General features: G+C 33.3%; 1 protein-coding gene across 2 annotated transcripts; it reads right to left on the reverse strand.

Annotated features, from left to right (window-relative positions):
* Positions 1-278: 278 nt before the first annotated feature.
* LOC129298818 (probable methionine--tRNA ligase) lies at positions 279-8,309 on the reverse strand. 2 transcript variants are annotated; one of them, XM_054937264.1, is made up of 18 exons: positions 8,031-8,309; positions 7,668-7,797; positions 7,068-7,212; positions 6,551-6,704; positions 6,215-6,370; positions 5,009-5,239; positions 4,769-4,912; positions 4,239-4,329; positions 4,026-4,132; positions 3,777-3,891; positions 3,207-3,334; positions 3,031-3,096; positions 2,719-2,847; positions 2,465-2,608; positions 2,261-2,381; positions 1,476-1,711; positions 1,278-1,373; positions 279-780 (listed from the first exon to the last, which is right to left on the reverse strand). In XM_054937264.1, the coding sequence occupies exons 2-18, from the start codon at positions 7,789-7,791 to the stop codon at positions 550-552; spliced, it is 2,418 nt and encodes an 805-aa protein (XP_054793239.1). In that variant the 5' UTR covers positions 7,792-7,797; positions 8,031-8,309; the 3' UTR covers positions 279-549. The 2 variants fall into 2 exon arrangements, with proteins under 2 accessions (XP_054793239.1, XP_054793238.1); XM_054937263.1 differs by having other exon boundaries at positions 8,026-8,309.
* Between the last annotated feature and the right edge of the window lie 7,098 nt (positions 8,310-15,407).

The following is a 15,407-nucleotide window of genomic DNA, read 5'->3' on the forward strand; positions in this document are numbered from 1 at the left end:
AGAGCAATAAGCGCCTATAAGCGAGAACCATTGCTCATTTCTTGCTCTGGAATTTCCAAAATATTATCGTCCATCATTTTATTTCATTATTTTGTAAAATCAAAACAATCAGCGTTTCCACTGGCGGCCAAAAACACGAGTAGTCTTTATAGAACTAAAATATGTGTTTATTCTAAACTAATTTAAAAGGCAGCTAACGCATACAACAAAAATTTCAAACGCACTAGATTGAAAGACCACAGAGTTAAATTACTCAATAATCAATTCAAATTTCTAGGTTCAAAAAAGTAAGTGGAGAGAGTGTATTATTAAACAAGATTTTCTTAAAAAGGAGGATACATACGAAAATGATAATCCCACGCACATCTATATTGTGTTGATCTGTTTCTGAATTTATAAATGTAGAAGTTGCAATTAAATTATCTAATGGCAAACATAGAAAGGTCAAAAATTTGTAAGCCATACTCTTGGAAGAGCTCCATCTGGCTGTTTTTGACATTCTCTAATGTTTTGTTCTGAAAGTCCAAGACTCCAAGCCTTCATGATTGTTTACCTGATTGATCCATTTCCAATGGATGAAACCTTGCAAACGCCTGCTGATGTGGTGAATGGAACATCCTTATAGCATGCAATCAATTCCTCATTGGTGTGCAGATCTACCTGCAACGTTTCCCAGACCTTCTTCTTCGGGTTCAGGAGTTCGTCGGGAACACCCTTGTGTCCCGGAAAAGTGACTCGCTCTCCAACATTTGCAGAGCTAGGTGGCTCAACCAGTTCAACCTGAATGTAAAACCACATGAGGAACGTTTGGTGCCCAGAGAAAAATCAAATGACAAACATTACAAAGTAATGAAGGAAAATAAAAGATCAAGTGAACCAGTATTGTAAAGCTCAGAAAATTAACAGATTTTTTGAAGTATCCGTTTTTCACTTTTTCTGGTCGAACTGAAATGGCAGATGGGTGACCTAATCTGTGCTTCAACTAACCCCACAAGGTGAAAATTTACCAGTTTATTAGTGTGAAACTATTTGTGCAGACTCAGGCAGTGGAAGCAGAATAGTGAATTCTTACTGTTACTGTGAGGGAGAAAGTAAAGGCACGCGCAGAATAATAAGAGAATCAAATATCAATATTAAAGCATTCTAATGTCTTTTAGCCAATTGACAGCATGTGATCGTGGACAGCGTACCATTTGTTAAACTGCATAGGTAATTTAAAGCACTATAGACAGAGGCAGAACCTAATATACAAGTAAAGGCATCATGTTCTTTCTTACCTTGGTATCATTGGAAGCAGCAAGAACCATTGCCTGGGATTTAATGCCCCGCATGGTTGCTGGCTTTAGGTTGCAGAGGACACACACCTTCCGGTTCTGCAATGTCAATAATTGTAAATGAACTTGTAGACAAAATAGTGCCTTCAAAAGTAGTTAAACTTGCTATGAATTGAATATATTTCTATAATTGTCAAATACCTGCATTTCATCAAGTGGGATATACTTGACAAGCCCACTGACAACAGTTCTGGTCTGCTCTTCACCCACATCAATCTCTTCTACATATAGTGAGTCTGCATCAGGATGTTTTTTAGCATTTTTTATGAGGCCAACACGAATGTCAAGCCTTGTTATGGAAATTTCAGGTTCAGCAGCACCCTTGTTTTTGCCTCCACTTGAAGATTTTGTTGATTGGTTTTTCTTTCCGCTACCCTCTGTTACAAACAGTAACCCAACTCTATAAGGAATCTTCCCGCATTTTTGGCTTAAAAGCTAAGCACGAGACGTCCTAAAAGATAAAAGATAATTGCAATTGAACATTTGTAAGCTTAAACAAGGGTTCAAAATATCCCAAGCAACACTTGATAATCAAGCCCAAGCATGTGATATGACTAACTTGCATGGATACAATGTTCAACAGCTTCTGCATTGTTGAATTCTTCAAGAATTTATAGACATCTTTGAATTATCAAGAGACTGAGTTTCTAACAACTAACTTGAAATGCATCTGCAGGGGACTGTTTCAAATAATTTACCTATATGTCACAGTTACAAAAAAAAAAAGGACATAAAATGCCCCCAGTACTTAACATTTCTTGCTCCCTTCAGTAAAATTTACAGTTTCATTATTCTCGTTTCCTTCTCATTTTTTTTTCATTTGCAATTTTTCAGAGGACAATATCCCCCTCATCTATTTGATACTTCTTGTCTCTCTCCTATGACCATCAACAGTAGCTCTCCTACCAGGAAAAATGAAATATAACCTGAAACTTTAGTTTTCTTCAGTTGATCAGCAAGCTTTCCAGCCTCAGCCTCTGCTCGCTCAATCCTATCTGCCTGACTTCCAGCAAACTTCTTCCTGTAGAACTCTACTTCTTCATCTTTCTGGTAAACAAGATTCAATATATCAGTAAATTTCAACCAAAAGGGCTATTCTCCCCTCCTATATTCCAGTGAGCATGACATACCAGCTCCTTGAACAAAGGCTGAGGTGTCCCAATTTTATGACCAGCACTTATGATCTGCCAAGGTCTTTTTACCCTATCGACATCCCCTTTTTCATCACAAAGTGAATCATGGACCACAGGAGGCAAATTTAGCTGCTTAAATACCTTCAAATCCCATCAAAGAGTAATAATGAGAACATATTCCAAAAAAAGCAATCAGCTTTAACATAAAAATTCCTCAAAGTGAAATAAGACATACATTGAAGTTAATTTACCTCAACAGTGAAAGATGGCATAAAAGGTTCCAATAAGCATGCAAGAAGATATACAACCCCAACTGCAGTCTTCATAACTAGGGCGCAAAGAGATTGGTTTTCCTTGTAAAGACGCCAGAATTCAGTTTCCTACAAAATTTAATTGTAAATAAGTGACAGGATGGTCTGGTAATCAAACACATCAACAAAGAATAAGCAGGCACAACATCAAAAGTAGAACAGAGAAATATAACATCCAAATGAATAGATATCCAACGGAAACCAAGAACAAAAAAGGCACGTATGGAGGGGGATATAACGCTCCAGACATACCTGTAAGTACCCATTACCCTCACCGGATATGCTCATGGCAAGTTTCAACCCTTGCTTTAGTTTAACCTTCATAGATTGTGAAAAGAGATGCCATCAAAATGCAATAACAACTGGATTAAAAAGGAATGGTACACAACTACACATTATAATGATCAACCAAAAAGAACAGAACCAACCTTCTCCATAGCTTCTATATATTGCTCCACATATGCAGCAACTTTATCGGCCAATTTTTTTGTTGGTTCATGGGAGTCAGCTCTTACATCAGCAGGAATGCTGGGGACAACAGAACCATATCCTTGACCTACATAAGACACAACTGAATATTACCAGAAAGACCAAAAAGACATGGCAAAACATTCATTTCTCCAACCGGGAGGGAAAAACTGAAGGGAGACACAGAAAGCACAAAAAACAATGCAATTGAATGGACTCATAATTTTATTAATAAAAAAACAAAATTCTTAAAAGTTATAAATACAATTTAAAACATAATACAATAAGTAAGAAACCTTTACTTAATTAACAACTAGAGTATAATAGAAAAATGGGGAGAACTATATTTCAGAAATGAGAAATGATGAAAGCAACAAAACGCAACCTTTTACTTCCTAAATACTGTGATCAAGGACCTATGTTAGGTGGTTGTTCCAAAACATATAGTCCTCATGCATTTTATTTTGAATGACACAGAGGAGCTAATCAGTTGACATTTCAAGGAACAATGATCCAATAATTAAACCAACCTGGAGGTTTAGCAACAAAACTCAAAACTCGGTTGATGAAGTTGCCCAGATTGCTCAGCAACTCACTATTTAGTTTTGCTTGCAAGTCAGACCACGTAAATAATGTATCTGATACCTAATTTGCATGATCACATTCAATGTAGTTAGACTAGTATAGACAAGAATATTAAGAGAAGAAAGAACAGAATTTTTGTTTTTCAAGGCAAACACTTCACCACTGAATATAGTATGCTTTAAGAATAGAGTTACCTCAGGCCTATTGGTTAGCAAGTAATACCTCCAAACTTCAACTGGAATGTCAGTATCTTTAGCATCATTACCAAACACACCTATGCCTTTGCTTTTAGAAAACTTCCCTAGAAAACATAAATATAAAAATTCAGTTTGTCAAGTTCAGCCAATTATCGTTATACATCATCCACAGCTACTAAATTAAAGGCAATAATAAGGCAGATTTCAAACCTGCTTCATAATTCAAGTATTCAGTAACACTAACAGTCTTCACTAAAGTCCAATTTTCACCAGTTCCAAGTAGAGTAGAGGGGAACATCACCTGAAGAAAGAGATTTATTAGAAGTGTAACAACTACTTCCCCAAATAATGCTCAAACAAAGGACATCAATTATAAATCCACCTAAGAAGCAGAGGGAGTTCAAATATAATTCGTTGTGTCTAACAAAGGCTGCACAACAATATTAGATGCTACATTTAACTTTAAATTATGAAAGGGCACTTCTATTGTGTCATGATGCCACATCCATGTCAAGGTTAATGCCTCCCAGAACTCCACCAAGAGAATAGCTGCTACGCCGAGATGCTTACAAGTTGTGGAGATTCACTTCCACGACACATTACAGACATAAACCCAAGCAAACATGAAGAGCACTTAACAGCAGAAGACCCTTCGATTAAAAAATAATGATAAAAATAAACCCCTAAGATTCTAACCCACCCAAAAAAAATTAAAAAATAAAAATAAACAACCTACTTACAGTGTGAAATGGCACATTGTCTTTACCCATAAACTGATACAGCTCCACATTCTCTGGGTTCTTCCACCATTTCTCCCAATCAGACGTGAAACATGAGGTGATTGAGATATATCCAATTGGCGCATCAAACCAGACATAGAAAACCTGGAAAAAAAATTATTAAATAATAAGCCATAGGTCAAGTACTACAGAAGCAAGCTTTTGAACTATGCAAATGACCCAAAAGATGAGCAAACAGACCTTGTCACTGTATCTCTCATGAGGAACAGGAACTCCCCACTTCAGGTCTCTGGTTATACATCGTGGCTTCAATCCTTCTCTAAGCCACGAATGTGTTGTCTGGATAGCATTCTGGCTCCACAACCCCACAACTGACATCTCATTTATATATTTTTCCAATCTATCCTTCAACAGAGGAAGTTCAAGAAACAAGTGGTTTGTATCACGAATGCGTGGAGCATTTTGACAAACCTGGCAAAAAAAAGAAAAAAAAGAAAATTATGTACAAATCTAACCCAAAAGTTGTTTTGCTGATTTTGGTGGGAATAACAAAGGGCCAAAGAGGCGGGTGAATTGGATGTATCAACAATTTGTGGGAGAAATGCTAAATAACCAAAGTAAGAAAGTAATTTTGTAAAATAATCTTGTAATGTAAAATTAAACTAAATTCTAGCAAGATTATCAAATAAAGATGTAGCAAAGGTCAAGGAATTGGCAGCAATATGTAAATGGCAGTGAAAACATATAGCAGCAAGAAAGACAGATCAAACACAAGAAACCTATCTAGATTTGGCTCCAATCTAAGCTTACATCCAATCTCCAACCACATTCTTGAGGTTCTTCCACTATCACTGAAAGCCACCCTCTTTCCTTGAGGTTTTAATCTCTATCCACTCAAAGAAACCCCAGCCCTAAGATTTTTTTTTTTAATTAAAAGATTATTCATTCAAAGCTCAAAGAGTACAAGATCAAGTTACATCTAATAGGTCATTTCTCTCCCGTATCCCTAAGATTTCAATCTCTCCTTACAGAAGGAATAAGGATACAATAGAAAAATCTCTGTCAATTGCCCCAAGTTCTTTGCCATCAACAAAATTCCAAATTATAAGCAAAGCAGTCAACAGATTTCCCTCGCTTCATCAACAATGAAAATTGTGCTACCAGTGAAGAACAAATTTTACTGTGTGTTTCTAAACTATTGCTGCAAGAAGCATAAGGGAGGACAAAGGAAGACAGCATTTTAAGGTTACAAAACTCATAGCTTATTGGTGATGATTAATGTGGCATTATATCAACGTACTATATTCTAAAACAAATGCTTTCATTACTACCTTTCCAAAATAGTTTGAATTCTCCACGTGCAATAAGGAAGACTGTTCTAGTTGAACACTAAATTGAAAAAAAAATGAAGCTAAAATGAAAAATCAGAAGGGGGCAGCGTTCTACCTTGCACCTGGGACTCTTCAACTCAGTTGGATTCAAAAGCTTCCCACACTTCTCACATTGATCACCCCGTGCAGAATCATACTCACATCCTGGTGTTGGGCAAGTACCTTCCACAAGCCGGTCAGCTAAGAACCTTTGGCATGTGTCACAATAAAGCTGCAATATGAAAGACACATAAAGTAAAGCAACTAGTATTATCTCATCATTTAAATCTTGACATGAGGAAATAACACTCGGACTTTCAACCAAACAAGAAGAGAAAAAGAAGAAACTTACAAATAAGAAATCAAATAATGAGATGAACTTGATACATAAATACGAGAAAAATTTCAACACCTGCTGCATTGTGTTCTCGGAGAGCCAGTTGTTATCTAATAGCCTCTTAAAGATTGCTTGGCAAACTTCAGTTTGTTGGGGGGATGATGTCCTTCCAAATTCATCAAAATTTATATTGAACCAACTGTAGACCTCCTTATGAATAGCATGATATCTACAAATAGGAAAGGAGAAGAAAATCATTGAAATTTCGCTTAAGGTGTTACTGACTTCCCTACAACCATATAATGCTTTTTAAGAAATACAAATGACATGGATCAAAAAAATTAGGTTTTTCTTTTTCAGACTTCCAACAAAATCATCGGAAATAAACAAATTCGGGTGATATTAGCAAAATGTGATCTCAATAGAATCAAATAAGCACTTGCAATGCTCCTTTGAGTCATTGACTAGTGTAATTGAAGGCCAGTAAACCTTCATGTCTAATACGACTCAGTTACTCCATAAACCCCACCAATAACAACTTAGGTTGAATTCTAAAAAAGAAATGCAAAATAACTTCATAGAAAATAATTACTTGTCACAAATCTCTTTCGGGGAACACTTCTCTTCGATGGCTTTAGTCTCGGTTGCTGTTCCATACTCATCAGTCCCACAGATGTAAATGGCATTGTAACCCCGAAGTCGACAATATCGAGCAAAGACATCCGCACTCAACACACCTGGTCAACATCAAAATAACATTTATGCTCATTTCACGCATGAACATAAGTGAAAGACCAAACATTTTTATCATTAAAAAAATCAAAAAAAAGGAAGATTATCCTGAAAAGTAAATAAAATCTGGCCATCTCTTCAATTATACAGGAAAACATACATAATATTCTTCCATTTTCGATAGGAAGTAAGAAAATGGAGCAATCTAGTTGCCACAGCAAGTGCCAAGTTCTCTCTTTTTTTTTCCCGTAACATCATGCAAAAATAGCCCTATATACAGAGAAGCTTCGACATACTAGTAATGTCATGCATTAAATCAAGAGAAATTCTTAAGAAACAGATATTCCATCCCACCCCAAAACATGAAATTGGTGCAAACTCAACAGAGAACATAAAATCTTATAAAATTCATCATAAAAACACGTTTTTTATGGGAAGAAAATTAAGATAGACGACTGACATCCAATGATATTGCCGAGATGAGGAACGTTGTTGACGTAAGGCAAGGCACTGGTAATGAGGATGTTGCGCTTGCCCGGAATAGGAAGCTTCCGGGTTTCCGGATTGTCCACGACGCTTCCCATTTCAAGCTTTTAACACACAAATAAGACGAGTCAGTTCAGATGATCCCCCGCTCAAATCGTGAAGGATAAAATAAAATATTCAAAGGGTTATAATACGCTTATCTGTATTAACATACAACGATTAGACAAAAGGGTAACAAGGTTAAAAGGTTCGGATCAAATTTAGATTTGAGTTTTCAACGGATGGAAGCAAGACTCAAAAGGAAGTGACTTTAAACAAGGTTTGAAGGATACCTCACCAGATTGATAGGAGTCGCTGTGGCAGCTGCAGAACTCAGCCCTAATCGAACACTCCGCACCCTGCAATCAAACGGCACTTGCCGGCTGTGAGTTACCACTTACCATGCCACAAGTGCTTGCTATCTAGGACACAGATTCGACCGAAATAAGGTAAAATTGAAAAGTGAAAAGTGAAATATATGGGACGATTCTTTAGACTACTAAGGTAGTATTTGATATTTGATATTTGATATTTGATATTTGACAAGGTACGTATCAATCAATTTTATATCTAAACAACGATTTTATATCTAAAATTTCTTCGACTGCATGAACAGTGCACCACCAAAAAAACCCTCCAATTTCGTTTATTGTCATGTACAGGCCTAAACAGTTAAATACCAAAAAGGCCCTCCTCTTGACAAATTTTTTACTCCTTCCCCTTTTTCTTTGTCTTCACGCCAATTTTTGCGCCCTCCCCACGTCTTCATCGCCTGATTACTATTTATACGTGAGCTCCAAGTCTTAAGTTCCTTATAAAAATTATATTTTTCATTAAAAATTATAAATTTTACTGTTCTAAATCATTTTTATCATCTTTTAACTAATAACAGATAACTAAATATCATAGAATCATCCTTATTCCCTTCAGTCCATTATATAAAGTATATTATTAACTATTTTAATGTTCTAAAAAAATTAGTTGAAATTTTAATCCTTAAATACTCTATATAACTGTTTTAATAACAATTGAAATTATAATAGATCATTTTTTCAAAAGGAATAATAAATAAAATAAGGATACAGTTGAACAGAAAATAAGAACTACCTAATATCTTGCATCATTTTTTAGAAAATGCTCAATATTAAAAATCCACTCGCTTATTACACTGTCCTTTCATTTAAAAAAAAAAAATCCAGTCTTTATTTTCCTTCTCTCTCTTTCTCACACAATCCATCGTCTGAAACTAACAATCTCTCATTTCCAGTATAGAAATTTAATTTGGAACCTGCTTTTAAAATATAAACCCTTTGAAAGAGTGTTGAATGCTTCATTTATTTAAAGAAAAAGGAGAGAAAAAAATAACAATCAGCCCCAGGATTTGAAATTTATTTCACAGTAGAAAATGGAAATAGTCAAGCTCATTTCCCCTTCGTCTTTCAGCTATGAAAGTTCACAGTATTCTCGCAGTTCAACTTACTCTGTTCCAAGTTCTCTTAATTGCATAGTGGGCCGGTTAACCTACTCTAGCCCCTGTTTATTGGGCCTGATCAAGATAAAAGCCTAATACGTCCGAGCACTGAATTGGGCCAAGTTAAATGCCAACGCGCGGAGATATCAAGCCCGCGCTGATCGGTAGGAATGTGTATGAGCTATATCCCATTTGCATGTGTACATGTTATTTGTTAATGTCTTTAAACATTGATTGTTTTCATGGGATTGCTTCTATAAAATCATATAATTTATCATTTAAAAATAATACAATTTTTTGGACAACTACTAAATAATATGTATAATTCTTAAGTATTCATAATTTTAACAAAATGTTGCTTTTGATTTACTTTTAATGAATATACTTGGGATAAAATTAATTATAATTTTCGTTAATTTTTTTATTTTTACATTATTTTTAAATTTTATCGTGGAATGTTTAATTCGCGGTATTAGTTTTTTTTTTATCATTTTGAGAAGCATGGGGATGGCCAAACGAGACTTTTAGAGTCCCATAAAGGATACCTTATAGAAGAATGTTCCTTCCCATACTTTTGAGGTTTTTAGGTCTAATAAATAAACTTCCATTCTGAAACTTGAAACAAAGTTTAAAATATTACTAATTAACCAACCCCTTTTGAAAATTACGATCTTTATTCTTTCCAAAAGCTTGTTTCTCAAAAAGAAAACCCCATATCCAGCATTGGTACTCACAAACTTTACAGTAATGGGCCAATGAATGTTGGTGGTGATCCAAAAAATACTGAGGGACATAGGATCTCAACACTTGAAACTCCCAAAACATTCGAATTAAAATTTTCCACAGATAAAAGAAAAATCATCAACATTTTGCTACCCAAAAATAAAGTTAAGATTCATATAGGTTTCTAGATCTCATAGGACTTTATACAATCTTTCTAAACCTCAATGCTACTATTATCCAATATAGAAGTATTCATGGGACAGGATGGGATGGGATCGGAACACCCATGTTCCATATCCTATTTTAAAAAATGATTGGAGCTAATTTTTTGTTCCATTTTTTATCTTATTTCATCTCGAAAGTCATCTCATCTCATTGGAATAGGGATAAGGCTAGGAAGGTATAAGGATATCTTAGTACTTACCAATTAGTAGATGTAAGAGAGAGATCTCCATAACAATATTCATTAAAATATTAAATCACATAACTTGCTAAGTTTAAATTAAAGCTAAAATAATACGATGATACATAAATTATAATAACTTAAAATTAATTATTAAGTTATATCAATTACAATTAAAAGTCTACAAAAAAAGTCAATAACTAGGCATAAATTCAAATAGGGAACACGTGACTGTGAGTGGCAGATTATTAATCTAACCTTGTACATTATGGAAGTGATGAGATTTTATATAATTGATTTATGTCATTTGTTATTTGAATAGGAGATAACTTGGTTTCAATCATCATCAATTGTTAGCAAATAATAACCTATAATAAAGGGAAAAAGACCAACCCAAGTAAGCATTGCATGATGTTAAGCTTTGTAGGAATATATCTTCACCATTATAGATTCCACAAACCACACACACATGCACATATCTATAGAGAGAAGAGACAGCATTTAAGAGTCAATGATGAAGATTGAAGAGTGAAGGCTAAATGAGTAAACAACATATTGAACCTGAATAGATTGAGATGTAAAAATAAATGAAAGTGTGTGTGTGGGGGGGGGGTGAACTAGATGTCTAGAGGGTGATGCTGAGTCTTGTCTTATCTCAAATCCTTTTTTGTCTCATCCTATAAAAATTCCATCCCAATTTTTTTTCAAGTTTGAAGAAACTCGACTTGACATGGTCAAGATAGGTACGATTTGATCGGGATGGGTACAACTCTGAACATCCTCAATTGAATATTCATCTCATTAGTCAGCATTTTTATTATTTATTTTGTTTTGCCCTTTAAAAATCAAAATAAAAACATTTTTAATTGTGAACTTAAAAGGTATGTTAAAAAATATTAAAGTATAAAGGAATAATGAAACTTTCATTGGCCTCTCTGAAGTTTATCTCATTGATTTGATCCATCATATTTAATTTTTATTGATTTAATTCCTTATATGTTTTTAAATTATCATGTTCATCTTTTAAGTTGTAAAATACAATTGACTTTCAAATTAATATATTCTATGAAGCATGTCCATGCCATAACATGTAATGGTAGTTAAATTAGAACAAATTAGCTCTTAAATTAGTTTAATTTTTATCATTCTAGTTCCTTATGCTATATTTTGTTCTTTAAAATTTATGAGCCTGTTTTTTCTTGACTAAATAATAGTAATTTTTTTCATTAATCTACATATCTAATGTCAATATAATATATTCCTTATCTACGTTAACAAATTTTAATAGTGTTATCTTCTCTTTAAATAATAAGGATAGACAAATTTAAATTACCAAATCAATAAAAATAAAAATGAAAGGATCAATTTAACAATGGAGACAAATTTGAGAACTAAAATTTTATTATAAGCCAAATGTAAACTATTGAATCAAATTTAAATAGCCAAAAACATAGAAATAAAACTATAATAAATCATATAAATAATAATTTAATTGAAGAAATTAAATTACAATTCACAGCATGTATATAAACTTGAGATCAGTTCATTGAATGCCAAATAGATGAAAAACTCAAGCAATCCCACCACAATTAATTAAGTTATATCTATAGTGATATATATCATGTATATTACGACTCAGAAACCCTACCATGCTCGTACTCATTGACCCGCATTTTCCTTGGATCTATCATTTGGACTCTCCAAATGTGTTTAGGGTCCTAAATTGTTTAATAATTAAAACTGCAAAAGGGCCTCGATCATTATAGTACTGAATCATAAAGTCAAGAGGTTTCTGAGATCTCAAAAAGAAAAGAAGCAGCAAAGAAGGCTTTTATTTTGCTGTACTATTTCTATTGGGAAGGAGAGACTTAGTGGGTTGGCATGCAAGTGTTCCTTTCGAGTTCTTCAATAACTCAATAGGCTCTTTAATTAATTTCTAGTTCCTTCTACACTGCAAATCATTGAAAAGCAAAAATCTTTCTTCCTCTTATTTTTTAACTTTAAACAACAATGATCTTATCATGAGAAGGAATGGCCTCCCCCACACTTCGAATCTCATCATTATGATGATGGCATTATTATTCATGAGAAACACTCAAAGTAAAGAAAATTATATATTTTCATTCAAAAAGATTGCTTCACATACATGTCTGTTTAGGAAGATATACTTATTTGATCTCATTTATAAGATAGAATGAGAAAATTAATTTTAATTCTATTCATAGGGCACTTCAATATTTTCTACGTTTATTTTCTTTTTGCTGCCTTATTAAATGTTAAAAAAAATATTAAAGATAGTTCTTTTTATCATTATTAAGTGGTAGAGATGAAACTTATTAAATTTTAAAATTAAGTTAATAAAATTTAAGGTTTTTCATGGTTCTAATAAAAAATGTTGAAAATAACTTATAAATAGGACAAGAAAAAATTTAACTAATCATCCATGACATACAAATCATATTATTAAGTCCATCATATCATACATAATTTTCATCATCACTTCAATACTTTTTTAATACTTATGCATATATTTATCACGATAAGGAAAACCCTAGTTTCTTGCCTACCATATATAACTATATAGACCTTCAGTTAAGCCTTACATGGATCATTTCATTTGCTTAATTCTTCAATTATTGATTATTAAAATACTTATAACACTCTTTTGATCTCATTTCCATCCAAAATTTTGGGATAATAACAAAATTTAGTTATTCAAATTTGCATAAGTTATCATTTGGGATCATAATTTAATTTTTATTATTTAGTCCTTTAATTTAAGAAATGTAAGGGACCAAATTAATAAAAAAAATTAAACTTGAGGGACCACATAATAGCAGATACAATTTTAAAAACTAAAAGTTTCTGGTACTTACTAGTTTAATTTGTTGATGTCAAAGTAACTAGGATATATAACATGTAAGATAGAAAGAATATATAGACTACATATATAAATATATGAAGGACTAAATCAAATGCCTTTGTATCCCTTGTCGTCGTGGTCGTCATCAAAGCCACACATATATAATTGAACACACACAAAGGGAGGGATAGTGATAGAGAGGATTTATATATCCATGGATTCCAATCAAGCCCATGTTTTAGAAATGCACACAACTATACATGCATTGATGCCGGGGCGCGGTTTAGACCGGCCGGCTAAGTTAGATAAACAGTGGTTGCGAATTAATGCAGGGGCTGTTCGGAGAGAGACCGGACGGTGGGGGCAACACAACACATACGACAAGCTCACAGATTTTGACTCACATGTTGTATATATGTGTATATAAGAGAGTACTTGGTTACTGGGAGGAAGAAAGCAAGGAAGGAAAGAAAAGCTAAGAGAGAGAGAGAGGAGAGAGAAAACGAAAAAGAGAAAAGAAAAGATTAAAGGTAAATAGCACTTGTTGGAAGAACCACTCATCATCTTCTCATGGATCTATGAACCCAACCACGACGTCGTACGGGGACCATTACATTATTTATGTGTGCGCGAATGACAAGACCTTTTCATATTTTTGCTTTTCTGGATCCCTCACTCACATGTCCATGGCTATCTCTCATCTCTATCCTTCTTTATTTGACCCTTTAATTCGCCTAACCACTTCTTTCTTCTCTCCTTTCTAAATGATTCCTTTATTCTTCAAACTTGCGTAAACAGTGCACCCGCAATATTTCTAACATTCAAATCGCTCATTTATGACTTTGCTTCTATCAATTTATTACCCTCCAAACCAGAATCTATATATCCGCATGCATTGTGTGTGTGTGTGTGTATATAACTATGACTTTGGATAACATGAGACAGACATTTGTTAGGTTGGTTCAATGTAAGCAGAAGTGAGTTAATGAGAAGCCTTGCAATGGGATAAAGTTACATGTAATAAATAATACAATAAAATGAAAAAAAAATTGAAAATGAGCTGTGAGTTTTTGAATTAAGATATAGTATTTTCTCGTTTTTACCCATTTACTATTTTTTTTCATTTTTTTGGTTCTTAGCAAATTAATTTTTTTAAAATAATTTTTTTTGACAACGAATAATGAAGGTAAGTTTATATATCTAAATGATTGATTTCTGCGTTATAGGAGAACTTCATGTTTGAGTTAAAATGGAGTCTGCTGTAATTTAAAATTCAAGCATTTTTTAATATTCCTTTAATACCTAAAAATTAATTAAAGAGACGGTTGGATATATTAATTGGCCTGGTATGATAACGTTACCTAAATTTAAAATATAAATTTGTGACAAAAATTATTAAATAATAATTTGTAGTGCTTTCCGACAACAGACACTTTTTTTACCGTATCACGCGAGGTTACTTAATTAGCTAATTAGTTTCCATGCGAGATGTTTATTCTGGTTCCCTGAACCGCTTTTTATCCCCTTTAATTTTATTCAAAGCTGACCATTTTCAGAGATACTACACTCTATAGTAATTGGTTTATATATTAAATTCATTTATCTGTTTGAAAATTTAAGTAGCACTGCATATTTATGGAATTGAGCTTTAATCAAAATGTACGTATATGTCAGTGACAGATATATTATTCAATTATTCTCGATTTAGTGGGGAAAGTGACTTTGTGTAGTCTAATAATTCTCTGGAGGAATGACTTGTGTATTCGATGATTGTCACTTTAATTAATTTAGTAGGTCTCCTTGATTGGCTTTTTAACCATAGGTAGCTAGGTCTTTTGACAAATGGCATTCAAATTCTGACCAATGTTCCAAACAAATGTTCTTTTCTTGTTTTAATGTAATTTGGATTCATTTAATACACTACTTTTATTAATATTATAGCTCCAAACAAATTTGGATTTGCTTCGCTGGTTTCAAAAGTCACTCTTCTTTTTCTCTGATATGAATGACTTGATGTATTAATATATATTAATTAAGAACTTATATAACTCCTATAAATGTTATTCCTTTTTCTGGCAATTATTCTCTTTCTTTAGTTGTTACGCAGAAATGAAACTTATTCCTCTCTTCCTATTTTCTTTTCTAATTTCATTTTTTTAAGTATTCAGAAATTTCAAATTCATTAATTTGAAAATGTTTATATATATATATATAT

Source organism: Prosopis cineraria, unplaced genomic scaffold, assembly GCF_029017545.1.
Source record: "Prosopis cineraria cultivar Desert tree isolate PC_DT_omini unplaced genomic scaffold, ASM2901754v1 PC926, whole genome shotgun sequence".
Classification (NCBI taxonomy): domain Eukaryota; kingdom Viridiplantae; phylum Streptophyta; class Magnoliopsida; order Fabales; family Fabaceae; genus Prosopis; species Prosopis cineraria.